The 26,851-nt window shown below is 54.6% G+C and overlaps 1 protein-coding gene across 11 annotated transcripts; it reads right to left on the bottom strand.

Annotated features, from left to right (window-relative positions):
* Positions 1–3,484: 3,484 nt before the first annotated feature.
* On the bottom strand, positions 3,485–26,798 carry PNPLA6 (patatin like phospholipase domain containing 6). 11 transcript variants are annotated; one of them, XM_065917870.1, is made up of 35 exons: positions 26,743–26,793; positions 26,529–26,606; positions 25,530–25,591; positions 25,106–25,193; positions 24,850–24,932; positions 24,567–24,664; positions 22,460–22,600; positions 22,212–22,371; positions 21,651–21,731; positions 21,318–21,446; positions 20,878–20,958; positions 20,618–20,789; positions 19,992–20,075; positions 19,323–19,432; positions 19,021–19,188; positions 18,856–18,933; positions 14,073–14,278; positions 13,701–13,832; positions 13,498–13,621; positions 13,022–13,135; positions 12,690–12,765; positions 10,637–10,780; positions 10,356–10,419; positions 9,909–10,077; positions 9,529–9,711; positions 9,243–9,361; positions 8,909–9,065; positions 8,489–8,605; positions 8,334–8,403; positions 7,779–7,895; positions 5,674–5,975; positions 4,378–4,494; positions 4,125–4,230; positions 3,914–4,023; positions 3,485–3,813 (listed from the first exon to the last, which is right to left on the bottom strand). In XM_065917870.1, the coding sequence occupies exons 3-35, from the start codon at positions 25,554–25,556 to the stop codon at positions 3,709–3,711; spliced, it is 4,032 nt and encodes a 1,343-aa protein (XP_065773942.1). In that variant the 5' UTR covers positions 25,557–25,591; positions 26,529–26,606; positions 26,743–26,793; the 3' UTR covers positions 3,485–3,708. The 11 variants fall into 11 exon arrangements, with proteins under 11 accessions (XP_065773942.1, XP_065773939.1, XP_065773940.1 ...); XM_065917867.1 differs by lacking the exon at positions 26,529–26,606 and having other exon boundaries at positions 25,530–25,727; positions 26,743–26,798; XM_065917868.1 differs by lacking the exons at positions 26,529–26,606; positions 26,743–26,793 and adding an exon at positions 25,825–25,939 and having other exon boundaries at positions 25,530–25,727.
* Positions 26,799–26,851: the final 53 nt, after the last annotated feature.

Below are 26,851 nucleotides of genomic sequence, written 5' to 3'. Positions count from 1 at the left end.
ACATGATATATGGAAATTGTCTCCAAAAATTGTCATTGTTATTTCTGCTGGTGGTGCTCATATGTCCTTAAGGGAAAGAGGATGTTATGTGGTTTCCAAGTGGGGGTTTCGAGATTCCTAGAGCAGAGGGGACTCCTCAGGTATCTTTGCTTTACCCCTAGAGCTTGATCTCATTAGACAAACATTACTAAGATCCTACTATGGGCCAAAAGCTCTTCTGCACAAGGCTCCTCCAGGGTTGGAGCTTATATTTGAGCAAAAAGAGGACAGATGATAAACAAGTGAAGTGACTGTGGTAAGTAAGTATGATTAAAAGGCAAGGAAGGGGGCTTCTCTGGTGGCTCAGTGATAAAGAGTCTGCCTGCCAATGCAGTAGACACAGGTTTCATCCCTGGTCTGGGAAGATCCCACATGCTATGGAGCAATTAAGCCCGTGCACCATAGCTATTGAGTCTGTGCTCTAGAGCCCAGGAGCTACAACTACTGAGCCCACACACTGCAACTACTGAAGCTCGAGCTCCCTAGAGCCCATCCATGCTCTGGAATGAGAGAAGCTACCACAATGAGAAGCCTGCATTCTGCAACCAGAGAGTAGCCTCTGCTCACCACAACTAGAGAAAAGCCGCACATCAACAAAGACCCACACAGCCATAAATAAATAAATAAAATTATTTTTTAAAAAAGGCATGGAGGGGACTTCCCTGGGAGTCCCCTCTGTGGGACTCTGTGCTCCCAATATGGGAGTATGGGTTCGATCCCTGGTCAGGGATCTAAGATCATGCATGCTGCACAGTGCTGCCAAAAGACTTTTTAAAAAGAAAAAAAGGCAAGAAAACAGGGCAGTGGGAGTGGGGAAACTGATTTAGACAGTACTTTCAGACAATCTGAAGAGGCAGTATTTGAGAATAGACTTATTCAACTACACAGAGTAAGAGCTCCAAGGCAGGAATCTATGAAAAGTTTGAGTTGCAGAAGAAATGCTCGTGGAATTGGAGGAACAAGTGAGCATGGAGTGGGGGGGCAATTATAGTGGAGACATCTGCAGGGTACATACCGGGGCTTAATTTTCAGCTTAATGTGTTCCGCAGGATCTGGAAGGGGCAGGGATGTCAGAGGCTTGGAGGTGAAGGCAGAGGGAGGTGGGCCTTGGGAGCACCTTGGAGAGCACCCTCGCTGTCCATGGTGCTGACATGCTGAGAAGTTTTTCACCAGAAGGGAGCCATCATTGATTCAACAATGGAGACACAGGAGACTAAGTTCCTACCCTCGAGATGCTGAAGTTCCAGGTATAAATAGTCATAATGTCAATAATGACCTACTGATCATCCTAGTAACAACCATAATTCACTGAGGGTCTTCTGTTGGTTTAGCTTGTGAACTTGGGAACTTATAAAGTGAAAGTGTTAGTCACTCAGTAGTGTCTGACTCTTTGCGACTCTATGGACTGTAGCCTGCCAGGCTCCTCTGTCAATGGAATTTTCCAGGCAAGAATACTGGAGTGGGTTGCTGTTTTCATTCTCTTCTCCTAGGAACTTATGGTAGGCAAAATAATTTCTGTTCCCTCCAAAAATGTAATTCCTGGAACCTATGAATGTGTCACCTCACATAGAAAAGAGGCTTTAACCCATGCATCTATGGTCAATTAATCTACAACAAAGGAGGCAAGAATATACAAAGGAAAAAAGACAATCTCTTCAATACGAGGTGCTGGGAAAACTGGACAGTTTCCTGCAAAAGAATGAAATTAGAAAATTCTCTAACACCATACACAAAAGGAAAATCAGAATGGATTAAAGACCTAAATATGAGAATGGATCCTATGAAACTCCTAGAGGAAAACATAGGGAGGACACTCTTAGAAACCACAGAAAGATCTTTGTAGATTTGTCTCCTAGGGTAATGGAAATATAAACAGAAAATAAACAAGTGGGCACTTCCCCAGTGACGCAGTGGAAAAGAATCCACCTGCCATTCAGGGTACACAAGTTCAATCTCTGGTCCAGGAAGATTTTGACTAGGCCCATGAGCCACCACTACTGAAGTCTGTGTGCCTAACCCTGTGCTTCATGACAAGAAGCCACAACAATGAGCAGTCCATGCACCACAACAAAGAGCAGCTCCTGTTTGGCACAACTAGAGGAAAGCCTGCACCAAAAGCAATGAAGACCCAGAGCAGCCATAAATAAATTTTAAAAAAGAATACATTTTAAACAAATGGGACAATCCCCTGGAGAAGGAAATGGCCACACACTCCAGTATTCTTGCCTGGAAAATCCCATGGATGGAGGAGACTGGCCGGCTACAGTCCACGGGGTCCTAACACTTTCACTTCACACATGCCCAGGGTCAACTAAGCCCATGTGCCACAGTTGGTAATGTCTGTGAGCTGCAACTAGAGTCTGTGTGACACAACGAACAATCTCCCATGACACAACGAAGATTCTGCATGCCACAATGAAAACCCCAAACAGCCAAATAAATAGGGAGTCAATAAAAACATTCACTCTCACTTTATTAAAAAAAAAAACCAGATAACCAACAAGGACATATTGTATAGCACAGGGAACTATCCTCAGTATCTTATAATAATCTGTAAGGGAAAAGAATCTGAAAATGAATGTATGTCTTATATATAACTGAATAATTCTGCTGTGTGCCAGAAACTAACATGACATTGTAAACCAACTATACTTCAATTAAAAAGAAAAAAAATTAAAAACATATACATATAAAATTTTATTTAATTTTTTTGGCCATACCACGTGGCATGTAGGATCTTAGTTCCTTACCCAGGGATCGAACCCATGCTCCCTGCATTGGAAGCATGGGGTCCTAAACATTGGATGAACAGGGAAGTCTCCTATGCTATGTATATTTTATAGTAAAACATACACACACAACTAAACAAACAAACAAAAAATCATCCAGGATTCCCCGCTGCCCACAAGATAGTCTTGTGAATAAGCCCACCCATTGTCACATCCCCGCTCCGGCTCCGGGGAGGGAGAGTCAGTGATGGGGAGCCCCAACAGGCCAGCAGCTCACAGTAGAGGAAACTGGCTGGGAGCCTCCGAGAGTAAAGTTCTTGAGCCCCATTCATGCGTGTATGTATGGGACGTCCTTTAGGGACCAGGCTCAGGAGCACACACAATAGGAATACATAGAAAACATGGAGCTTCTGCACACAGTAGGACTAGTCAAGGGGGGAAGGCTGTGGGAACCCAGTATGGAAAATGAGGGGTGCCAGAATGGGCATCCGTGATCCCCAGAGAGGCTCAACAGCATCTGCAGGCCGTGTGGTCCAGAGCCCGCACCGAGTGGGACTGCAGGCCCCTCCCACTGGGAGTGGGGGATGTTCAGCCGGAGGCTGGGAGCGCTGGTCACTGTGACAAGCTCAAGGCTGTTTCCAGCGCCAGCCTCAGCCATCCTGAGCATAGAAGGTGCAGTGAGGTGCCCCCTGAACCCAAAGATGACATAAGGCCACTTCCAAGAGGGAAAGGTTTATTGGTGTGACTGATCGAGGGTCATCAGTGCAGTGCTGCCCCTCCCCCACGCCGGGGAGGGGGGGACAGGCCAGTCCAGTGTGTGGGCCCTGGGGGTCAAGGGGGACCCAAGGGGTCACAGGCATAGCAGCAGGCAGAGGGGGAGTGAGCCATCCCCACAGGGCTCACCCCTTGTCCAGCCCAAGGCGGGGACCCCTCGAGGTCCTCAGGTATCCGCAGCAGGGCTGGAGGGTTCCTGCGGCAGCCAGCGCCGGTGCCGGAGGTTCGACTTCTCCTCCTCCTGTGGGGACAAGGGGTGGCCCCCCACGCCCTGCATGTGTCATCGCACAGCCCAGGCCAGGGGGGCACGTCAGCAGAGTCTCCCCGCTGCGCGGGCGGGGGGAGGGAGGCCCGGATCACCCCCCTCTCACCATCTCCAAGGCAGTGCTGGGGCTTGCGCCCTCCGGAGAGCCCCCTTCGTCCCGTGAGCACTCGGGGCCCGCGTCCTCCTCGTACTCCGTCAGGCAGTCCGACTCCTCCCCTGGAATGGCATGGGTGAAGTTGACGCGGCTCAGGACTGGTCTGACCTCCCCGGCCACGTATACCGTCCCCACCCTCCTAGGGTGGCCCTCGGTCCCTCACCATCAGCACAGCCGTCGGAAACCGAAACGTAGCTCGTGGTGGGCGGCTCGATCCGGGACACTATCTCCGCCAAGTCAGTGAAGCCGGAGCTGGGGAAGGCGAGCACCTGCCGGGTGATGTGGATGAGGCTGGTCATCTGAGGTGTGTGTGTTGGGGGGGGGGGTGCTGGGAGGGGGAGGGGTCCAGAGTGAACTGGGGTGGGAAGAATCTGTTGTCGGAGGGGCCCTGCCGATGGAGGAGGGCGCAGGCTTACGTCTGCACGGCGGCTCTCGTTCAGGTCGGCAGACCGCCGGTCTGTGAGCATCTTTTCAATGATGTCGCCCCGGCTCCAGCCCCCGAAGACGGTCGATCCATACTGGTAGCCCACATCCTGCAGAAAATGAAGGGAGGGGCTTGGGGCCATGTGTGCGACCCCCAGAATGTTCCTCTCTGCTTATCCCCACCCTGCTTGCCCCTCCTCTGGCCCCTCAGAAGCCTGCTGCTCTCAAGAGCTGGCATTTGAGACTAAAGTTCAGAGTTGGGTGCACTTAGCACACTCATCCCCACATCCTCGATCCTATGCCCCTGCCCAACATTACTAGTCCGTCTTAGCACATTTTTTCCCCCACTCAGCACCACGGAGTGTGTCAAGTGTCAAAGGACACAGGCGGCAGTGTGCAAGCTTATTTCAAGCTCTACAAATAACTGTTAATTGCTCAGTCATGTTTGACTGTTTGAGACCCCATGGACTGTAGCCCACCAGTCCCCACTGTCCATGAAATTCTCCAAGCAAGAATACTGGAGTGGGTAGCCATTCCCTTCTCCAGGGATCTTCCTGACCCAGGGATGGAACCTGGGTCTCTGGCACTGTGGGCAGATTCTTCACCATCTGAGCCACCAGGGAAGCCCTTGCAAATACATGCTATACCCCTAAACATCACCATTTCCCATGGCCACTACAGACATCACTAATCCATCACAGCTTGCCTTCCCAGTGAGCCTGGAAAGGGCATCAAACATTTTTTACTCAGAGCACTGGACAGGCAGCTACTGATGCTTTCTTTTTTCTTTTTGGCTGCACTATGCGGCAGGCAGGATCCTAGTTCCCTGGCCAGGAATTGAACCCACGCCCCCTGGAGCAGAAGCTCGGAATCTTAACCACTGGACCACGGAAGCCCCCAGCTCTGATCATTTTCTCTTGGCATGCACTATGATCCATTTTTCTGGATCAGTGGCACATTACACAGTGCTGCTTTCAATGCATCACAAACCTGTGGCAGACATTACTAATTGACCGTGGTGCTTATTCCCACCAACACAGAAATGGTGTTAGAAATCTCTATACCGTGCTTCAGGCAGCGCAACTTCCCCGGTAGTTCATACACCGCGCATGTGCAGCCACACCCCTTGTGATACTCATTGTAGACATCACTAATTGATTACCGTTCTATTTCCGCCCCCAGATCCCAAATAGAGCCCTAGACTATTTCCCCTTCTGTGGCTTTGGGCTTTCGGGAGTAAAGGTCTGCCAGCCCACCACACTGTCACCAGGTGGCTCCCACCAACTCACATAGATCTGGTCGAACTTTCCGAAGTCCATGGTCTTGAAGCAGTCGATGGGTGGGCGCAGGTACTCACAGTAGGAGCTGGACTTCACAACCTCCAGCTGTCGCACGCAGGACACGTAGGCCAGGCGAGACTGGATCTCTGCCATGTCTGGAACCTTGATCTTGTCTGCCCAGGGGTTCAGCCGCTTCCACAGCAGCCACCAGCCAGACAGGCTGTCCCCGTATGTGCTAAGGTCTGTCTCGTCCTGGCTCCCCACGTCGATGGCGATGACTGTCTTGGCACCCATGCTGCGGGCGATGTCCGCTGTGGGGCCAGGGAGTCAGCCGGGGGCTCCCCACCAGTACCGGGGCAGGGAAGATCAACCCAGTCCCACAAACACCATCACTCACATGGTCATGCAAAAAAACCATGCGAACGACATGCAGGCTTGCAAATGGGTGTGTGTGGATGGATGTAGAGGCTGATGATGTGTGGGAAGTGGGGTCGGGTGTTGGAGCTTTGGCGTTTGGGGAACCAGGGCCAAGGGAAGAGAGAAGATGGGGCACAGGGACAAAGTCACTGTGGAAAGAGACACGAAGTCAGATGAATGGGAAACAGAGACATGGAAGGAGAGTGACAGAGAGAGAGAGTATAGTAAGGACATCAGGAAAGAAAGGTGAACCGATCAGAGTCATGGAAACAGACAGAGGGTCCGAGATGCAGGGAGACAGGGGTGGAAGGAAACTGACAGGGAGATGTGGGAATAAAGACACCCAGAGACGAACTTCCCTGTTGGTCCAGTGGTTAAGAATTCACCTTCCAATGCAAGGGACATGAGTTTGATCCCTGGTTAGGAAACTAAGATCCCACATGCCGCAGGGCACCTAAGCCCTTGTGCCACAACTGGAAAAGCCCTGTTGCACTGCAACTAAAGAAAGTCTAAATACCTCACCAAGGAGCCCGCATACCACAATGAAGACCCAGAGCAGCTAAAAACAAAAAAAGACACCAGGAGACACAGCCAAGGGAAGAGAAACACAGGGGACCAGAGACAGCAACAGAGATGGGTGGGAGAAAGAGACAGACGTCACTGGCCAGAGATATGGAAGGAAAGAGGATCCAGGTGGAACCAGAGACCTCAAGACTGAGGCAAGAGACAGAGAGCAAAGAGCTGGTTGACGGAGATTCAGGGGAGCAGGATGGATAGGGTGAAGGGTGGAGTGATGGTACAGTGTGTGTGGGGTGCTGTGGTCACAGTCTGTGTGCCCCAGTGAGGGTCCCTGCGTAGGTCTGGGGGTGCCTGTGGACAGGTCTGATAGCCATGCCCACTCGCCCACTCTGAGTCTCCATCAGACTGCCTGTGTCCCTCACAAATTTTTGTGTGTGTGTGCGTGCCATATGCACCTTTATCAGATATATGCATCTCTTGTCTGTATGTTTGTGAATACACCCACCTCTGGGTGGGGTACTCCTCTGTACACACACCCAGTACTGTTTGTATTCCTTTCACATGTCCCTAGATCAACGTCTGTCTATGTTTCCTTGTGCATCCAAGCATGCCTGTGCACCAGAGTTTGTACACACCTGCTCACGTGAATGTGGTTGTGTGAGTGCATGTATCTATATGGACTGCCTGTGCCAGAGTTGGCAAACCATAAAAGGTCAGAGGAAAAATTATTTTGGCTTTTTAGGCCGTGTGGTCTCTGATGCAACTATTTGACTCTGCTGCACAGACACAGCCACAGACAAAAGGTAAATGACTGGGAGTGGCTGTGTGCCAATAAAACTTTATTTATAAAATCAGGCAGGGGGCCGAACTTGGCGTGCAAGCAAACTATGTGGATCCCCGGCTTATGGGACCTCAAGCATCTGTGTAGCCAGCATAGGTGTCTACTTGTGTTTGCACGCTTCTGTGTGTATGGAATTTTAAGTTGCAAATGCCCCTGCCTCTTATCTGCATGCTTGAAGTCAGCAGGTGTGATAGAAAGCTGGTGGTGGAGGCACCCCGCCCATCTGTGAGTGTATGTGCCTGTCCAACACAGCATATGCGTGCATCCTACACATGCACATACCGGCTGTGAGCTCGCCCGTGTGTCCGCGCAGGAGGACGAGCAGGTGGCTACTTGCCTGGCAGGTTGTTGATGTAGCCGCCATCCATGAGGAGATGCCCGTCCTTGGGGTCGCACAGCGGCGGCAGGTAGCCCGAGAGCGTCATGCTGGCACGCACGTATCGCCACAGGGAGCCTGCCCGGCGGGACACACAGACACAGACACGCACAGGCACACTCAGACGCACTCAGAGGCCCGGCCAGCCCCGTGGGCTCGCTGACCTGGCACGTTGTTGACGAAGCACCCATCCACCAGCAGGTGCCCGTCCCTGGGGTCGCAGAGCGGGGGCAGGTAGGGGCAGTAGGAGGCACTGGCCCGGACGTAGCGCCACACGCAGCCTGCGGGGACGGGGGGTGAGGGGGTGAGGCGCCCGACAAGTCTCCCAACCCCCCCCCCGCCCTCCCCAGGACAGACATACCTGGGGCCCCATGGGGCATTAGTGGGTGACGGTTAGTGCTCAGCAATCAGGCCAGGAGGGATGGTCACTCATGTTAACAACTTGGCTGCCCACCCCCAGCACCCACTCCCCAAACGGCCCCAGTGGTTGTGGCTGGGCCGCCTGGGGGCACGCACCATCTTTGTGAACACGCATGGCCGAGGAGGTGATGTCTGTGGTCACGTTGAAGTACGGCAGCCACAGGTCCTGCAGGAACAGAAGCCGCGATCCAGGAGGACTGGGGACGCCTATGGGGAGGGGTGGGGGTGGGGGGCATGAAGGAAGCATGCACCTCGATCTGCTTGTCCTGGAAGACACGGTGGATGCTGCGGTTGAAGGCTGACCCCGTGAACATGGAGGTGACGGGGTAGGTGAGGTCCAGTACGGGCTCCAGCACCGAAGTCATGCTCTAGGGACAAGGGGAGAGCTGGGGTCAAACAGGAGTCACTTGGGGGTCACTGACTAGTAGGTCCCTAAGGGTCTTGATTGTTCTAGCTGGGAGCTGGGAGCTAGGATCACTAGCCCAGAAGTCACAGGGGTCATTAAAGGTCCTGGAGGTATCACTATAAGAATCCGGATGGGCTTCACAGGATTAAGTCAGGGAGGGTCAGGAGAAATCCAGAAGCCCCTCTGAGGTCAGGTTTTTCAGGGTGCTCCTGGGGTGGGGGAACCCTTCCCCACCACCTCCCCAACCCCTCCCTGTAACACACACCTTAGCCCACTCCCGGGCCCGCTGTTTAGTGCGGCTGGCGCTCCGCTCCTCGGCGTACAGGGCCCCGATGAAGGAGCCGATGGACGTGCCGCCCACCAGGTCAACGGGGACCCCCGCCTCCTCTAATGCCTTCAGCACCCCGATGTGTGAGCAGCCCCTGCACGGTGGAGGAGACTCAGTGACTTGCTGGGATCCCTAAGCCCCACCCCCAGGAATCTCCTCCAGGCTCCCCCACCAGCAAGGAACGTGGTGCTGTGGGATCCCACTCTGGGAGTCAGCTCCAGTCCTCAAGGCACCTGGCCCCGCCCCTGCCGGCACTGACCACACCCCTCACCTGGCCCCGCCCCCGCCCAGCACCAGGGCGATGGTGTTGCCTGTGAGCACCCGCGCCAGGCGGGAGAAGTCGCTGTGCCGGTCTGCGCGCCTAGAGAAAACCTTCTCGTAGAGCTCGTGCTGGCATGAGGGGAGAGAGACATGGCGCATAAGTATGGGGGTGTAGGAGGCACCCTCTGGACCTTCAACACACCGCCACGCCCCTCTGGCCTCTAAGCCATGCCCCTCCACTAGCCACGCCCTCGAAGGGTTCTGCCAGTGGACCCGCGCCCCGCAGCACCCCTCACCAGCTTGGCCGGGCTGCGGCGTGAGAAAAGGCGGCGCGGACAGCGCAGATGCAGGTGTCCCGAGCACCAGCTGCGCATGTTGAGCCACTCCACAGTGCGCGTGGGGCCTGCGCCCTCCTCGCGGTGCAGCAGGACCAGTTGCTTGAGGGCGCGCACTGCTGTGTTCTCCAGCATCTGCTCCAGCTGCATGGGGGTAGGCGGAGGAGTGGGGAGCACGGAAGTCACTCTCACCGGTGGTTTCCTCCCTGCCCCCCACACCTGGCCCCCTGGGTTTCTGGTCACCTAGCCCCACTGGTGAAGGTGCACATGGCCCAGCACAGGCACCCAAGGGCCTGGGGCGGGATCCCGGGGGTGCGGGTCACTGTGCCTGGTCTCCGGACCTGGCCGAGTGTGGGCTCCTGGTCGCCCAGGCCCACGATGAGGATGCAGTCGGCCTGGCGCAGGCAGCGCACGGTCCAGGGTGTCAGCGATGTGTCTGTTTGGTAGAGCACGATGCGGTGCGTGTCCTCCTGCTGGGCCAGCCACCCTGACAGCCGGAATTCTTGGATGCTAGGGTGGGAGTGGGGAGGGTCATCTTGGGGCTGGTCAGGGGTCCCTGCCCTCAGAGACCATGTAGCTCCACTGCTGTGGGGATGTGGATGTGGACATTCAAGGCCTAGACACGACTGTGTCCTCTAGGGACCGATTCACCCCACTGTCTCCCCAGTGACCAGAGGGATGGGGGCCCATGCTCCTTGTTTCACAGCCTAGAACTCAAATGAGACTGAAAGAATCCTACGTTCTGAGCTCACCCCTGTGCTCCCCGTCCCCATACCCCCAACACACACCTGTCCAGTGCAGAGGCCCCCAGGCGGGCCCGAATGATGTCACTGTTGAGGAGGAGCGTGGGGCCTGGAGATGGATGAGTGAGGAAGGGTGTTTAGGAACCTGGGCCAACAAAGGTGGGGCCTCTCTCATGAGAGAATGCCACCTACTTGGCTTACAGGGCCTTGTTCCAGCTCCACCTCCACCCTAACCCACCAAGGCATCTCCATTCCTTGACCAATGCCCCCACCCGCACGCGCCTTGCCCCACACAGACCAAAGGCCTGCCCTTGCCCATGACTGACCAATGGCTTGCAGAGCATGCTGCAGCTCCAGCATGAAGGCCACCATGGGCACCTCAGCACACACGGGCAGCACTGCCACTGTTGACAGGTTGCTGGCAGGGTTGGTGAGCTCCGAGTGAGGGGGGACACCTAGTCCCGAACCTGCTGAGACCCCAAAGGATGGTATTTGCTGTTGGTCCTGTGTTTGGAAAGGTCAGCTCTCCCCCACCTTCTCAGAAATCCCTTCTTCTTGTCCCTCAGCTGAGGCTTAGTGACGCCATACTGAAGGTCATGGTCTCAATCTTAGCCCCACAGCCTCAATCACTGTCCTTGATAAGATCTGGCTATTTGACCCTCAGTTTTGGCCCAATCTCCTCAGGGGGATCCATTACACAACTGTATAACCCTTTCTGTTTTCCACTCTGCCTACATGGACTTGATCTGTGCCCCTACCCATTCTTGCCTGGGTGGAGTGGGGGGGTCTCTGTCCACTAAAAGGACTTGAACACAGAACTAGACTGAGATAAAGATGTTTCTGACCCACCTATTGCGTCTCAGCTTCTCTGCATACACCTTAGACTAAAACATCGACCCCAATCTCTTGATCAGACCTCTCACTGCCTCTTCTCCTTCACCAATTCCTATAATAGTCTTGTTGTTCAGTTGCTAAGTCATGTCTGATTCTTTGGGACCCCATGAACTGCAGTATGCCAGGCTTTCCTGTCTATCACTATCTCCCAGAGTCTGCTCAGATTATAACAATCTAAACAAGTTCAAATGCCTTTCTGGTTCCTACAAGACTTACCCTGGCCCATTCCTCCCCCTCACTCACTTTCCCCCTTGAAGTGTTACAATACCACCAAACCCTGTCGGAGTCCTGCAGCATCTGGTTCCATCTCATTTATCAAGTCTCTGCTCATTGTCCTCAGAAAACCCTGCCTCCTTAGGTTAGTCACGCCCCATCAAGACTCTCTTTTGTTTTCTACACAGTACCTTAGCTGACTTTGTGCTCTTTCTTTGTATTTTAAAGGCTGTTATCTTGCAAGCCAAGCCGTGAACCCTTCTAGGGGCTTTGTTTGTGTACTCCCCCACCACCCTGCACCCCGCAGGATGCCCAGCACACACTAGATGCTCACTAGAAACTCGGTCTTTGTAGCATCACAGAGAGGTTCTCAGGGGTCTGAGATTTTTCAAGTCCCTGCCCCCGGAGTTGCCCCAGAATCACACCAAGGGTGGTCTTGCCAGCAGAGTGGGAGTGAAAGTGTACTTGGGCGCAGAGTGCAGGACTGGGGGAAAGTCTGTCGGGGAAGACCCTGGGCGTAGGGATGGTTCCTGGCCACGGCTCACCCTGGCCCCACCCCAGAGATCCAGGTGTCAGGGCTGCCTGGGCAGAAGCCCCCAGGGCGGGGCGGAGGGGGGGGGGAGGAAAGTAGAGGTTGCCTAGGGTCAGGTCACCATAACCGAAAACCTCGGGCCCATATTTCTGCACGCCTCGAATCTGACCACTTTCCAGTATATCCTAGCTAGGAAACTTCACCTCCCAGTATGCCCTGGAAGGGAACCACACCTCGCAGCATGCACTGAAACTGAGAAATACGACTCCCAGCATCCACCAGGACCAGGAACCACATCTCCCACCATGTTGGTAACCTATTGAAGTCACTTCCCAATATACCCTAGGCCCCAAACAACACCCCACAAACTACAGTTCCCAGCACACGTTAGTCTAGGTCTTCCTTTCCTAGTAGGTGGACTCCATCCTCTAACCAGCTCTGACACCCAGAACCAACGTTGCCCCCAAGACCCCACCTCTCATCATGACTGACGCTTTAGATTCCACTAACAAGCAGCCCTGGGTCCAGGACTCCATTTCCCGGCATGCCCAGGAACCCGAACTTCATCCCCCAGCATGCACCAGAACTCGGATTGCAATTTCCTGCTTCAAACTCCACCTGGAGCAGATTATACGCTGGACTCCACCTCCCAGAATGCCCTGGGCTCAATGCTCCCTCCCCCAGCACATTCTGCGTTGGACTACATCCTCCAGTACTCCCTGGCGCCTGCAGGCTCCTACCTGGGAAGGGTCCTCGCAGCTGCTGTAAATTCCCCAAAATCTTCTGACTCAGCAGGTGGATGAGGCGGGTCACGACCTGGGGCGTTGGAGGCCGGCAGTCCAGTGAGACTGCAGGAGCAATTCTGCGAGTACCACCTTTTCCTCCTTGACCAGGGCGCCTGGGTCCGTTACCTGGGCCCCGCCCCTCACTTAGAGGTTTCAGCTCCTCCCTAGGGCTCCACCGTACCCGAACCTCCTCCCCACCCATTAGGCCCCGCCTCCTCTAGCGCCACACCCCCACTCATCTGTCCCACCCCCATTAGGAGAACAGCCCCCAGCCCAGCGAGCTGCACCTGCGGGTATCGACGTTTGATGTGGCCCAGGGTGCCCTCGGGGAGTTTGGCCAGCTCCGTGTCGCGCACCGCGTGCACCGTCGTGGCACGTGGTTGCCTTGTCAGCGCCTCTACCTAGGGGACCAAGTGCGTGACCACGGCTGCATGAGCCAGGAGGCTGATAGATAAGGGGAAGGTCGACTGTGGGTGCAGACAGAAGGCGGAACTAAGCCTCTCTATCCATCTCGGAGCTCGGGGAAAGAGAGGCCAGGAGGACAGAGTTCCACACCGGTTGAGGGTCCCTCACTACGCTGATGAGGTTTCCCCCATCTCCCCGCCCCATGGAAAGCAGCTGGAGATAGTGGAGTACATGAGGTTAGAGGCGGGGGAGGGCGCGTTCAGTGCCCCATCCTGTTGCCTGGGATGAAATACTTGTTGGGAGTGGCGGGAACCTGGACTAGGAGAGGTTAGAGGTCAGTGGTTGGGGCCACGCTCACCACTCCTATGAGATCCCCGCGGCCGTACTCGCCCACCAGCTCTTTTTTGCCGCTGCCTCTCTGAATGACACTACGAAGCCGCCCGTTGAGCACGATGTAGGTGCAGTCTGAACGGTCGCCCTGCCTGGGGTGGGGGTGCAGGTGTCAGACAGAGTAGGCAGGTAGGCAGGACCTGAAGAAAGAGGTAGAGGCGGGGGCTGCACCTGTACAGTGCGCGTCCCGCCTCCACCGCAGTCCAGTCGATGGCGAAGTCCATCTGGCGCACGAAGGGCGACATCCTGGCGGCCACGGTTTGTGCGGCGCTCAGCACCACACTAGGCTGTGCACGCATGATCCTGCAGGCAAAGGGCGGGGGCACATGGGCCGGGGGGCGCCCAGGAACAGCCGGTAGGGAGTGTTGACTTGGGTGATGGCCTGGGGGGTGGGACAGGAAGGGCTCGAAAAGTGAAAACGGCTTTTCAAGTGCCGTTGAAAAGTGTGGAGCGTTCAGAGGCATAGCCACACGCAGGGCAGAATGGAGTTGGTCAGGGGACCCCCTGAGTCACCACCCCCCCAACATGGGGCCCAGGCTGTACTCGTAGAAGTCGGACTTGGAGATCCGCAGGAAGGTGCAGTCACGCTGGGCTCGAAGCGTGAAGATGAGGGGCTCGCCGGTGAGCACAGCCAGCTGTCCCACTAGCTCCCCGGGCTGTACCACAAACAGGCACACGTCTTCCGCCTTGTCGATCATGCGCTGGTACACGTGCAGACTGCCCCACAGCACGAAGTGCAGGCTCACATCCTGTGGGGGAGGGGCCAGGAGATGGGCACCTGGGCAACGCCCCACCCACAGCTCGGGTCTGGGCCCTCGGGAAAGGTTAAGGAAAGAGAAGTTGCGGCAGTGAAGGCCTTCCATATCACTGAGCTGAGCAGCACAGGTATCTATACTCCCATTCGGCACCCACAGCAGATACTGCTAATAGATCACCCATCTCAGCCCAGATTAAGACGCAGGAATTCTTTTCAACAGGAAGGAAGCAAGAGGTTGGGAAGACTGGCTACACAGGAGCAAAGCTGAGCTTGGGTCCTCTTTGCTTGTGCAGGTCAACTGCATAGCTACATGGAAAGGAACAAAGTTGGAGCCTCACCTTTCATCATGTCAAATGGATCAAAGACATGAATGTGAGAGCTTAAACTATACAACTCTAAGGAGAAAACACAGGAGTCAATCATGGTTACATTGGACCATGGACGCAATGGAATCTTGGATATGATACTAAAAGCCCAAGTGACAAAATGAAAAACGGATAAACTGGACTTCATCAAAGTTAAAAACTTTTGAGCGTCAAAGGGCACTATCAAGGAAGTGAAAGGACAACCCACAGGCTAGGAGAAAATATTTGCAAATCATATATCTGCTAAGGGTTTGGTATTCAGAATATGTGAAGAATGTTTACAAATCCACACTAAAAAGACAAATAACTTAATTCAAAAAAATGGGCAAAGGCTCCAAATAGACGTTTCTCCAAAGGATATATGAATGGCTAGTGATCCTATGAAGATGCTCAACATTACGAATCACCGCATGCTGTGTGCTAAGTCATGTCCTACACTTTGCGACACTATGGACTGTAGCCTGCCAAGCTCCTGTCCATGGGATTCTCTAGGCAAGAATACTGGAGTGGGTTGCCACACCCTGCTCCAGGAGATCTTCCCAACCCAGAGACCAAACCCACATCTCTTATGTCTCCTGCATTGGCAGGCACTAGCATGCCTGGGAAGCCCCATGAATCATTAGGGAAATGCAAATCACCACAAGGAGATGCCACTAGGATGGCTAGAATCAAAAAGTGTCAGAGAGGTGTAGGAAACTGGGATCCTTATACACTGCCGGTGGAAATGTAAAATGGTGCAGCCACTAGGAAACAGTCCTCAAAGATTCAGAGATAGAGTTGCCATTGTGTTGGGCATGTATGCTCAGTCATGTCTGACTCTTTACAACCCCATGGACTGTAATCACTAGGCTCCTCTGTTCCTGAGATTTCCCAGGCAAGAATACTGGAGTGGGTTGCCATTTCCTTCTCCAGAGTTGCCATATGACCCAGCAACTCAACTCCGAGGACACAATGAAAACATATCCACACAGATATGTGTACAAAATGTTCATACCTGAATCATGCTATTTTGCATACTAGCCAAAAGGTGGAAATAAGTCAATGTCCATCAGCTGATTAACTGAGAAGCAAAATGTGGTTCATTCCTATGATGGAACAGTATTCAGCTGTAATGGAATAAGGCGCTGATGCATGCCACCACATGGGCGAGCCCTGAAAACATCATACTAAGGGAAAGAATCCCAGACATAAAGGGCCACATATTGTTTGATTCCATTTGAAATGTCCAGACCAGGCAAATCTATAGAAACATATGATCAGTAGTTGCTTAGGGCTGCCATTGGTTAGGAGGTAGGAGATGGATGGCTTTAGAGTGTGGTGTTTCTCTTTAAGGTGATGTTCTAAAATTGACAGTGGTTATGGTTGCACAACTCTGAATATAGTAAAAACCACTGAATTGTACTCTTCAAATGGGTGAACTGTATAATGTGTTAATTACATCTCTAAAATTATCACACACACACACACACAAAAAATCCCCTTTGGGGAGTTCCCTGGTGGCCTAGTGGTTAGCATTTGGCACTTTCACTACTGAAGCCAAGGTTCAATCCTTGGTCAGGAAACTGAGATCCCACAAGCTGACTGGTGCAAAAAAAAAAAAAAAAATCCCCTTTGCTCTCAGTTCCTGTGTTCTGCTCCAACCTTGTTGGTTTTCCTTTGTTTTCGAGATGGGACAGCTCCACCACAAGGCATCTGCACAAACTGTACCCTCTGCCTAGAGTGCTTTTTCCTCCCCCTTGCACCTAGTTAATTTCTCTTTGTTCTTCCTCCTTCACTGGAGGTCACTTCCTCAGAGACACTGCTCTGCCTAAATCAGACGTCGTAGAACTGAGGACATCCCCTTTGTAGCACGAAGCCTGTGTGATTTAGCAACGATCTGTATCATCCTTTGAGGAAAGGTCTATCTGTGAGCTTCTCAAGGGCAGGGGACCCCGCTGGTGTTTGTTGGCCCTACAGCAAGCCTGGGACACAGCAAATACCCCTCTCCCCTCTGGTTAGCCTGCCCAGCTGGACACCACTCTGTACCACCCTCTTAAATAAGGAACTGAAACAGCCTAGAGACAGAAACATTCCTTCCTCATCCAGCACACAAACCTGTATGACACCCCACAAAGCCCTGATGAGCACCAAAACACAGCAAGGATCCTTGGGAGGGGCGGGGGACATACACACATATTGGAACGTTCCAAGACAGAATTCCCAGACTGGGTTTGGGCTACAAATGGGTGTGACTAGTATTAGGCTGCCATTCATCCTCAGATTGGGAAACATGTTTTTTCCCCCACAGCAGGACTTTTCAGAGCCTTGAATATGCTAATGAGTTCACTGGGCACTTCCAAGAAGGACTAAAACAGTCCAAGTTCCCCAAACCTGTTGCACTCAGATCCCTTGTGATAGGGGTGTTCGGTGAAATATACTCTGGGAACTGTTTGTGGAAAGCAGGGTTTCTCAACGTTAGCACTACTGACATGTTGGACTGGATAATTCTGTTGTGAGGGGCTGGCCTGTGCATCTTGCATCCCTGGCGTCTAGCCATTAGGTACCACCCTCCCAAGCCAATCAAAAATGTCGCCCTGTGGGACTTCCCTGGTGGTCCAGTGGTTAAGAATCCGCTTTGCAATGCAGGGGACACAGGTTCGATGCCTGGTTGGGCAACTAAGATCCTACATGCGTGGAGCAACAGAGTCTGCACACCACAACTAGAGGGTCTGTGCATGGCAGCAAAAGATCCCACATGACAGGATGATCCTGTGTGCCACAACTAAGACCAGACATAGCCAGATAAATGCATAAGTAAAGAAGTAAAACCTAATCTCAAAAACACTGAAGAAAAGCTTAAAAAAAAGTCTCGACATGGCCAAATATCCCAGGGGGGTGGGCCAAACTGTCTCCCACCACCCACTGAAAACCACTGTACATGGTTTTGGGAGGGGGCACAGCAGACCAGCTCTGTTCCTAACCAAGTCCTGAAGACCCTGAGGAGCCTTGGATGGCTGCACACCAGCCTGGTATGTTAGTAGGCTGGGCTGGGCTGGGCTGGGCTGAGTTGAGCCCAGCAGAAGTTCGCAGATAAGCAGGGCCCAGGGGCCCCTGCAAGGGCCATGGTGTGACCACACTTCCTCAGCCAGGCCTCCAGTACCTCGAACAGCGGGTACCAAACGTACTCTGCAGGAAGGAGCCCATTCTGCATTGAGCAGCTCAAAGTGACAATACAATCAAACTGTTATAACAAATCAACTAGAATCTAATTAAAATAAAAACCACCATCATCCAGCCAGCTAACAGCTGGGCCATCCCCTCCTCCAAGCCCAGACCTCCCTCTCCTGAGCCTGGGGCGCTGCTGTGGTCTCAGCACTTAAGTCATGTCACCCTTACTGTCACCCCCCCCCCCCCATTGTCACTATGCCTTCCTCTGTGGTCACCCTTGCACATACCCTAGCAGCTCAGAACTCAGTACTTCCTGTCTGGTCCTCATAACAGTTCCTGGAGGTAGTTATGAGCCACACCCTCGCCCCCCATTCCACAAGTGGGAAAGATGAGAAGTTTCTATATGATTCACCCAAGGTCACCCAAGGGCTGCAACTCTGGTTCCCTGATGATTCACCCAGGGTCACCCACGGGCTGAAACTCTGGTTCCCTCTTTAAGCCTCCTCCCCTGTGCTCCCCAGCTGTGAAGTCACGAAAGGGCCTCAGTTTCCCCGTCTGGGGAATGGGCAGATTAGTGGGCTATGGTTTCCTCCACCTCCTGCATGCCATCAGAGGGCAATAAAATCCAGTTCGTGAGGCTCGTGGGGCTGGTTCCTGGCCTCCAGGTCAGATTCACACCTGCACCCATTTAGTGAGCCCCACCACCCCCCATCCCAGCAGGGACCTAGGATTAGAAACAGAGCATCAGAATATGTTGTAGATTTTGAAGGTCAGAAAAATGGGGGTTGCAGGGAAGGCCAAGGGCAGAGAAGAGAGATCTTGGGGTGGGGGTCCTAGTGTTAAAGGTTCCAGTTTGGAGGGGAAAGGTCAGTAGGTCCAGAGGACATGGGGAGGGAGGGCTGGGAGTGAGAATCATAGGATCCAAAGGTCAGGGGTTGGAAATCATGGACTGAGAGGTCTACATGTAAGGTGAAAAGGCAAGGATCAGAGATCAGAGAGGGAGAGAGAGAGGTCTCAGGTCAGAGCTGCAGGGTCAGAGGTCAAGGATCAGACTCACCTGGTCCCCCTGGCGGGCAATAATGGTGCCAGCTTTGGCATGATGTAGCAGAACTCGACTGTTCAGAAGGGTGGGATCCTGAGGAGGAAGGATAGGGGTTTGAGACGGCCCAGGCACACCTACTACCCCCCTTACCTGGTCCCCTAGATGCCCTGGGCTACCCACCTCAATCTGCATCAGCTTGGCCAGCTCCTGCTTTGCTGCCTCAAAGATGCTGCTTGTCTGGCGGCCCTGGTAGGGCCCGAAGGGGCAGCTGCCGGGGGCCGACTCGTCCTCACAGTAGCTGTACTCACAGGCGCCTGCGGGCTGCTCCCGGGGCTCCTGACTGGGAGTCTGCGGGGCAGGGCCTGTGACCTCCATGCTCCCCCCAACCTTCCTCCTTGGGAGACTCCACCTTGGCTAGGCCAGGGTTCCAGGAGGGGACTGGAGTCAGGAGGCAGGGGTGGGGGAAGAGGGCAAGACCGTACCCGAGCTGAGGCTGCCTGGAACCCCCCTGAGGCCTCTTCTTGCAGGGACACAGAGATCCGGCCCCGTTCATATGCCATGTCGAAGTCCGAGCGGGGGCCACCCTGCAAGCCTGTGGTGGATGAGGGGCAATAAATGCAATAAAGATGAGAATAACCATAGCTGGAATCTAAGCAAACACTATCTAATAACATTATCCCAGGCAGCAGCCGTAAAGACATGGACTAATCCATCACCTCTCTCTCTCCCTTGCAACCCTTCTCAGTACAGTGGAAGAGCACCATCTCAACAAGGACCCACAGAAAAAAAAGACATGAGAAATGCCCACAATATTCCTACTTCGTGGATGAGAAAAATCAAGACTGGGAGGCAGGTGGACTTCCCTGGTGACCCAGTGGTTAAGAACCCTCCTGCCAATGCAGGGGACACCTGTAACATTCCTGGTCCAGGAAGATCCTACATGCCCCTGAGTAAGTAAGCCCATGCGCCACACCTACTGAGCACACACTCTAGGGCCCATGCTTTGCAATAAGAGATGCCACTGCATGAGAAGCCTGTGCACCACAATGAAGAGGAGCCCCCTTGCACAGCAATGAAGACCCACTGCAGGCAAAAATAAGTAAATAAATGATATTTGATGGCCTCCCCCAGCTCCACCTGGTGCCCCAAACCTGAGATATCCACTGGCATGGAGATGCAGCGACTCAGCAAGGGGGCTGAGGAGGTTTCCAGGGATGTGGGCTTCACTGGGTCCCCTGGAGGAGACGTGGAATTAGGCTCCGGCCCCTCGAGCCCCCAGGTCTACAGCTAGGATCAGGGGTTGGGGAACTGAAGGGGGCTCGAGGAGGGGCCAGCTCAGAGTTCCTGGGGACTAGAGGACTAGGAAAAGCAATTCCAGTGGGCCCATGGGACTGAGGCCAGGGGTTCTGGGGGACCAGGAAGGAGGAAGACCTGGAGACCTAGTTGAAAGGGCTCTTGGGGGGCTGAGGGCTTCCATGGTGGCTCAGATGGTACAGAATCTGCCTACAATACAGGAGACCTGGGTTCGATCCCTGGGTTGGGAAGATCCTCTGGAGAAGGAAATGGCTAATATTCTTGCCTGGAGAATTCCATGGACAGAGGAGCCTGGTAGGCTACAGTCCATGAAGTCACAAGGAGTCAGACATGACTAAAGCGACCAACACTTTCACTTTTGGGGGGCTGGGCAGGTCAGGTGGGAGTCCCTGAGGAACTGAGACAGGCACTGAGGGGCAGAGGCTGGCTCAACCTGAGCTCCTGGGGGCCAGGCAGGGGTCACCTTGGGTAACTCCAGTCCCGGGCAGTGGGGCCCCAGTGGGGTCAGACGGCCGGCCAGGGGTCTCCCTCAGCTCCTCTGAGGCCGTGGTGTTGACCATCCGCTTGGAGCCACGCACTGGGCTGGTGCGGGGTGGGAGGCCCGGGCTAGGGAAGAGGCGCAGAGGCTGGATCTCCTAGTGGCAGAGGGCATACTTATGGCATGTCTGAAGGAGGCAGGCGTCACTCATCCCTCCGGCCCCTGGTGCTCTGCAGGCAACTCACATGGCTGAAGAGTTCATTGGTCAGGCCCAGGTAGTTGTGAAGTGCCAGGAACGTGACCCGCTGCAGCCTCACCATGATGATCTTCAGGGGCGTGGTCGGCAGAGGCGGGGGCCAAGGAGAAACAGGGTGAGCCCCAGGAGAAAGTGGGGACCTAGCACTCAGGGGGTGGGGCCATGGATGGGGAGGAGGAGATGGAACTAAGGTCAGAGATCAAGATTAGAGCAGGAAGGGGTTGGGCAGTCACAGGAGCCAGGGAGAAACCCACAGTCAGGTGGCAGAAGCCTGGGAAGATGGGGTGGAGGCGGCTCAGAGGAGGAGTGGATGAGGTCTGGCTGCTCGGAGCTGATAAGCCCACTGTGAGCGCCTCTTGGCAGCTGGGTCCAGCCCCCAGGAGCCTGTGATGGGCGGGGGTCATGGAAGGAAGTGAACCGCCCACTCACCTGCACCACCCGCACCAGGCTCTCGGGGTACTTGGTGAACACGGCTGAGAAGGCCTCGACTGGCAGCCGCAGCACTGTGGAATCTCGGGCTGCCCGGGCGGACACAGTACGCTGGGGATGCTGGTGGCCCTGGGGGCACAAGGAGAGTCAAGGTCGGGGTGGTGAGAGTCCCCTGCCTGCCCCCCCTGGCCCCTTCCCAATGCCATTCCTTGAGGGACCCCTGGAAACATCAGAGACCCATCAGAGATGGGGGCTCTGGGGGTGAACCTCTCCTACCCAGTCCAGTGGGTGTGGCCTACCGTCTCCCCACACCCCTCCGTACTGGTGACTCACAGTGATGACATCCAGTATGCTCAGGAGGCTGTTGACACTGTCCCCAGGAACCACTTCCTTCACCACACACTCCTTCCCGTCCTGAGACGCACAAAGTGGGGTGGGCACTGACCAGTGCTGCCCTTACCCTGACCCGCCTCTTGCCCCCGACCAAGCCACCAGCCCTCATTCTCACGTGGCCTGGTGATCGCTGACATCCTGACCCCGTGAACCTTCCGACCAGCATCGCTAACTAGCTGGTGACTGTGCTGATCACCCCAGACGCCCCTGGGCATCTGCTCCTGACTCCTGCCTGCACATCTCATAAGGACCACCAACAAGGGGACTTCCCTGCTGGTCTGGTGGTTAGGATTCAGTGCTGTCACTGCCATGGCCTGGATTTGATCCCTGCTCAGGGAACTGAGATTCTGTAAGCCATGCAGCACGGCCCAAATTAAAAAAAAAAAAAACCACCAACCCTGCTGACCAAAACCACTGTCCGTCCCCAGTGACCGTGGTGCCCCTGCCTGTCCTGCTGCCCACCCCGTCGCCCGGCCGAGCGCCCCGGGGTGGCACACTCACAGGTCCCGGCAGACACAGCTCCAGGAGCCCGTCCTGAACCACGTAGATGCTCGCGTCCGGCTGGCCGGGTCGGAAGACGTAGTCGCCCTGGCTGAGCCGCTGGAAGACCATGTGGCGGCAGAGCTCCAGGAAGAGTGGCTTCTCAAAGTGGCCCAGCACCCTGGACAGGGAAGGCGGGGAAATGCAGACATGAGGAGGTTAGGTCGGCCCCAGCTCGGCAACGCCCCTGCCTGCACCCTAACACTGACCGGACGTTCTTGAGCATGTAGAGCACCTCAGAGGGCAGGTGGGAGTTGGCTAGGTCACCCTCGGTCAGGTCAGCCTCCAGCACAGCAGGCGGGGGCTCCTTCCGCTGCAGCGTGGGCGCCTCTTTCTGGATGCGCAGGATCCTGGTGTGAGGAGAGGGGGATGGGGGCAGTGGAGAGCAGGGAGAAGGCTCAGGCAGACCTCAGATCTCTCCTGCCCCCACAGAGCCCCTCCTGGGGTCCTTAGAGCAGGGGTCAGCAAACGCTGGCCCACTGGCTGAATCACGCCAGCCACCTCCTTTTGTCCATAAAGTTTTATTGGCACACAGCTACATTCATTCATTTACACATATCTGTGGCTGCTTTAATGATAACAGCAGCAAGATTGAGTCATTACATTATCGTTGTGTGCAGCTTGCAAAGCCTAAGATGTGGCCCGAAAAAGAAACTTGCTGACCCCTGATGTAAAACTCTGAGGTTGCCCCCCATTAGTCACAGGCTTCCTAGATGGAACCTCTCATTGGGCAAACTCCTGACATAGCTTCCAAGATATGAGCAGACCTCAGCAAAAGCATCTATGTTCATCATGGCACCCTAGAGATAGTCCATCAGCTGGCAATCACAGACTAGACTCCTGATACAGCCTCCCTCATGGAGGCAGACCCCTGGGGGTAGCTTCTGTTATATTAGGAGACCCCAGGTGCAGCCTCTCTGCTCTTTATAACCATCCCTGAGATAGCCCTTCCTCCCAAGCCTCAGACAGCCCTGAGAGAGCCCCTTGGATGGCCACAGAGGCTCTTGAGATAGCCCTGGTTACAGACAGAGACTCCAGATACAGCTCCTCTGCTGATCATGGACCTCAGACAGCTCTTCCCTGCAAGGCATAGTTATTACTGAGACAGTCCTTTCACTGGTCACGAGATGCTCAAGACAGATCCTCTAGAATGAGCTCAAACTGAGTTAAACTCCACAGAACAGAGGAATTGAGCAATAGCTCCCCTTTTGATCAGGAAGATTCTTGGGCTAGCCCTTATCCAGGTCACAGAGAACTGAGATAACCCTTTGAAGGTCATGGTGACATCAGGGTAGCTCCTCAAGGCTGTGCAATCAATGAGACTGCCCCCCCAGGAGTTGGACAGACCCTCAGCTCATTGTGGAAGACCTCGAGACAGCCCTTCTGCTCAAGTCACAGAAAGCCGTGGGATAGCACACTTACTGACTGTGGTCAGCCCTGGCATAGCACCTCAGTGTGAAGAAACTCTTGAGACAGACCTTCGCGTAGACCCTACATTGTCAGGAGACCCCACAGCCAGCTCTCAGCTTAGAACGACCTCTGAGAGAGCCTTGCTCAGAAACCCTGAGGCAGCCCTTTTATGATGACATGTCCTGAGATGTTCTTCCTGTCTCTAGCGTGAAAAGATTCTTGAGATGACTCCTAGGGAACAGAAATCCCTGACATAATCTCCTTGTAGTAGAAGAACTGCAACGAAGGTGACATAGAGAGATGCTTTCTGATATAGAGGGACTGCTGAGATAACCCCTAGGGAACAAAAGGTAGAGATAGCCCTTCCAGCAGGTCCCAGAAACACTCTGGAGTACCCTGGAATAAACCCTCTCACATGGGGAGATTGGACCAGGGCAAGACATCCAAGATAGCATTGTTATTGTTTAGTTGATAAGTTATGTCCAACTCTTTGCGACCCCATGGATTGTAGCCTGCCAGGTTCATGGGATTTTCCAGGCAAGGATACTGGAGTAGGTTGCCATTTTCTTTTCCAGGGGATCTCCTAACCCAAGGATCAAACCCACATCTCCTGCATTGGCAAGTGGATTCTTTACCACTGAGCCACCAGGGAAGCCAGAGATAGTAACTGGGGATTAAATAACTCACAGATACTTCTGTAGTAGAGAAACATCACTGAGAGAGCCCTCAAGGAACAGAAACAGCCTGTCTGATAGGGGAGAGCTCTGAAACAGTCCCACAGACATGGAAACACTCCTAAGACAGACAGTCCATGGGGTTCAAAGAGCCCGAGGTACACACTTCGGTATGGGTTGATCACTCAAAAAGTCCTGAACATAGTCCTGGGTACACCCTGCACAGCCTTACTTCTTGGCAATGTTGAGCATCTTAAGTTTCTTCTTCATGCGCGGGCGGGAAGTGGTGGAGACGGAGGCGTCCACTAAGGAAGAAGTGGATTGTGACACCTGGGAGAATTAAGGTGAGGGGGGGTGAGAAGAATGCATCAACTGCCAGTTCAGACCCAGAGAGGCGAGGGCAAATCCAGAGGCCCTTAATCAAGGAGGGCGGCGGGCTTACTAAGAAAGTATAACTAGGAAAAGGGCAGCGCCTCTGTGTGGCCAAAAGGAGCCCCAGAGGGTCCCAGACTTACCTTCCGCATAATCTTCCGGCCATAGAAAAGCACTTTGTCTCTCTTCCGGAATCGGTAACGGGGGCCATCCGGGGCTGGGGTTTCTGGGGATAACAAAGGCGGAGAGGGGCATTCTGAGCTAAACGCATACTCCGCCCGGCGAGAGATGGGGATGCTGCCTGCGGGCTCCAGCACATCCCACCTCTACTGACTCAGGGGCCCAGACATTTCACCCTCCCATCCCTCAACAGCCCCAGAAGGCCCTCCCGGTCCTCACTCGGCACTCGAAGCCTCCGCACCAGCAGCAGGATGAGCACGGCCGTGACCAGAACCGCGACTCCAGCGCCGATCATCATGCCCAGCACCTGCGGGACGAATGGCACAGGCTGCGCATCGCATACCGGGCCCGTCAAGCCTTCCCCGGGGGCCGGGACGCCCGGGACTCCATCCAACGGAGCCAAGTCCGCCCCGGAGATCACAGTCGGCTCGGCCCTCGACGTCCCCATCTGCAAAATGGGCCAGTGCGGCTCCCTCCCCCAGGGAGTCAACTCTTTCTGGAGGTTCGGCGGCCCGCAGTGCACGCCGGGAAGCGTAGTTCCGCCTGAACAAACGCGGCCTAGTTATCGCGGGGCCGCGATGATGCGCGCTAAGCACGTCGGGAACTGTAGTCCCCGTGGCGGTGCACAACCCCCAACCCTTACCATTTCGGTTTGCAGCGGGGCGTCCATCTGTTTCTTCAGGCAGGACTGCACGTCTGGCACTCCTGAGGAGTGAGAAGCCGGAGCAATCCGGGCAAGTCGTCACTCTGGGCCCGCTCCTCCCCTGCAGCAAACCCTGCCCTCTTTTTACCCTTACTGCCGGGAGGTTTCTTTGCCGGCTTGGGGACGGCTGGAGGGGTGCTGCGGAGCAGAGGGGTGGGGCAAATTGAGTTCGGGGCCCGAGCTAGGGAGTGAGGTGGGTCCCCAGGTCCCCACCAGGGTCTCCTTACTTACTCACCAGACCGGCCTGACGCCCCACTGGTCCAGCCACACCCTGGGGCTAAAGGGCAGCCGGTCGGACACCTACTGTCAGCAGCCAGAAAACAGGTTCCCCAAGGGCACGGTTTTCTCCAGCAGGTGGCCCCCTCTGCAGGATCAATCCTGACCCGATCCCTAGGCCGCACCCCTGCACCCTCTGCGAACACTGGATGCCGCACCCCAGGGAAACCGGGCCCGAGTCATGGGGCTGGGGAGATGCCTGGCTCCCACCGGAATGCTGCCAGGAGCGCCTTCACAAGGAGTCGTGATGCAATGCCGAGGTCTCAGTAGCATCCTGGGATGCTCAGAGTGGGGTGGGCTCGCAAAGTGTTACTGGTTGATGCTGGAGATTTACTGTCACGTAATAGTAAAGTTTAGGGGTTTTCTGATGGTGCGGAGCATCCCTGGGAATCGGGGAACGAGGCTGGGACCATTGCTGGGAGACGTAACCAGGGACGCTGGAGTTACCAGGGGTCAATAAAAAGTTATCGAGAGATTGTGAGGCATATAAGACTATCACTGGGAAAATCGGGAACTGGTTGGGCACATCCCTGGAGTCGTTGGAGCGTGATACTGAAGAATGCTGGAATATCACTGAGACTTTTCTGGGAAGCTGAGACTGTTTAGGCAACCTCAGAGTATTAATGGAAATTTGGGGGAATCACTGTGCCCTTGAGGCCGTACCTGGAAAATTCGCAGGGGATTGGTCTCCTCCCACCCGAGGATGCACCTGGCTACCGGTGCGAAAACACCTGCTGGGAGCTGGGGGGGGCGGGGTAAGAGTCAGGAAGTCGAGAGCTACCGAGAATCGACGGAAGACAGATCTTAGGAAAGCCGAGGGCTCGCTAACAACCCGCGAAGGGATGTCCCTGCGGGTGCCAAGGAAACCCGGACTCACCCAGGAGCCGCAGCTGGGGTCCACCCTGCGCCAACTCCGTTAGCGTTCCGCCCAGCGCCGCGGGCGCGGCCCCTTTAAATTATTCACCGCAGGGCGCACCGCAGCCCCG

This window comes from Muntiacus reevesi, chromosome 1 (genome assembly GCF_963930625.1).
Source record: "Muntiacus reevesi chromosome 1, mMunRee1.1, whole genome shotgun sequence".
Lineage (NCBI taxonomy): Eukaryota > Metazoa > Chordata > Mammalia > Artiodactyla > Cervidae > Muntiacus > Muntiacus reevesi.
Note: the sequence above shows the minus strand (reverse complement) of the source record. Positions and strands in the feature narration are given on the sequence as shown.

Bases quoted from the DNA above. Each gene is read 5' to 3' on its own strand.
- PNPLA6 (XM_065917862.1), bottom strand. From the start codon at position 25,334: ATGGGGACGTCGAGGGCCGAGCCGACTGTGATCTCCGGGGCGGACTTG. The intron at 24,665-24,849 runs GTAAGTCTGGGA...TAATTCTCCCAG, and splicing joins GCCGGAAGATTATGCGGAAG to GTGTCACAATCCACTTCTTC. The intron at 5,976-7,981 runs GTCAGCGAGCCC...CTGGCCCCACAG, and splicing joins CTTCGTCAACAACGTGCCAG to CGGACATCGCCCGCAGCATG.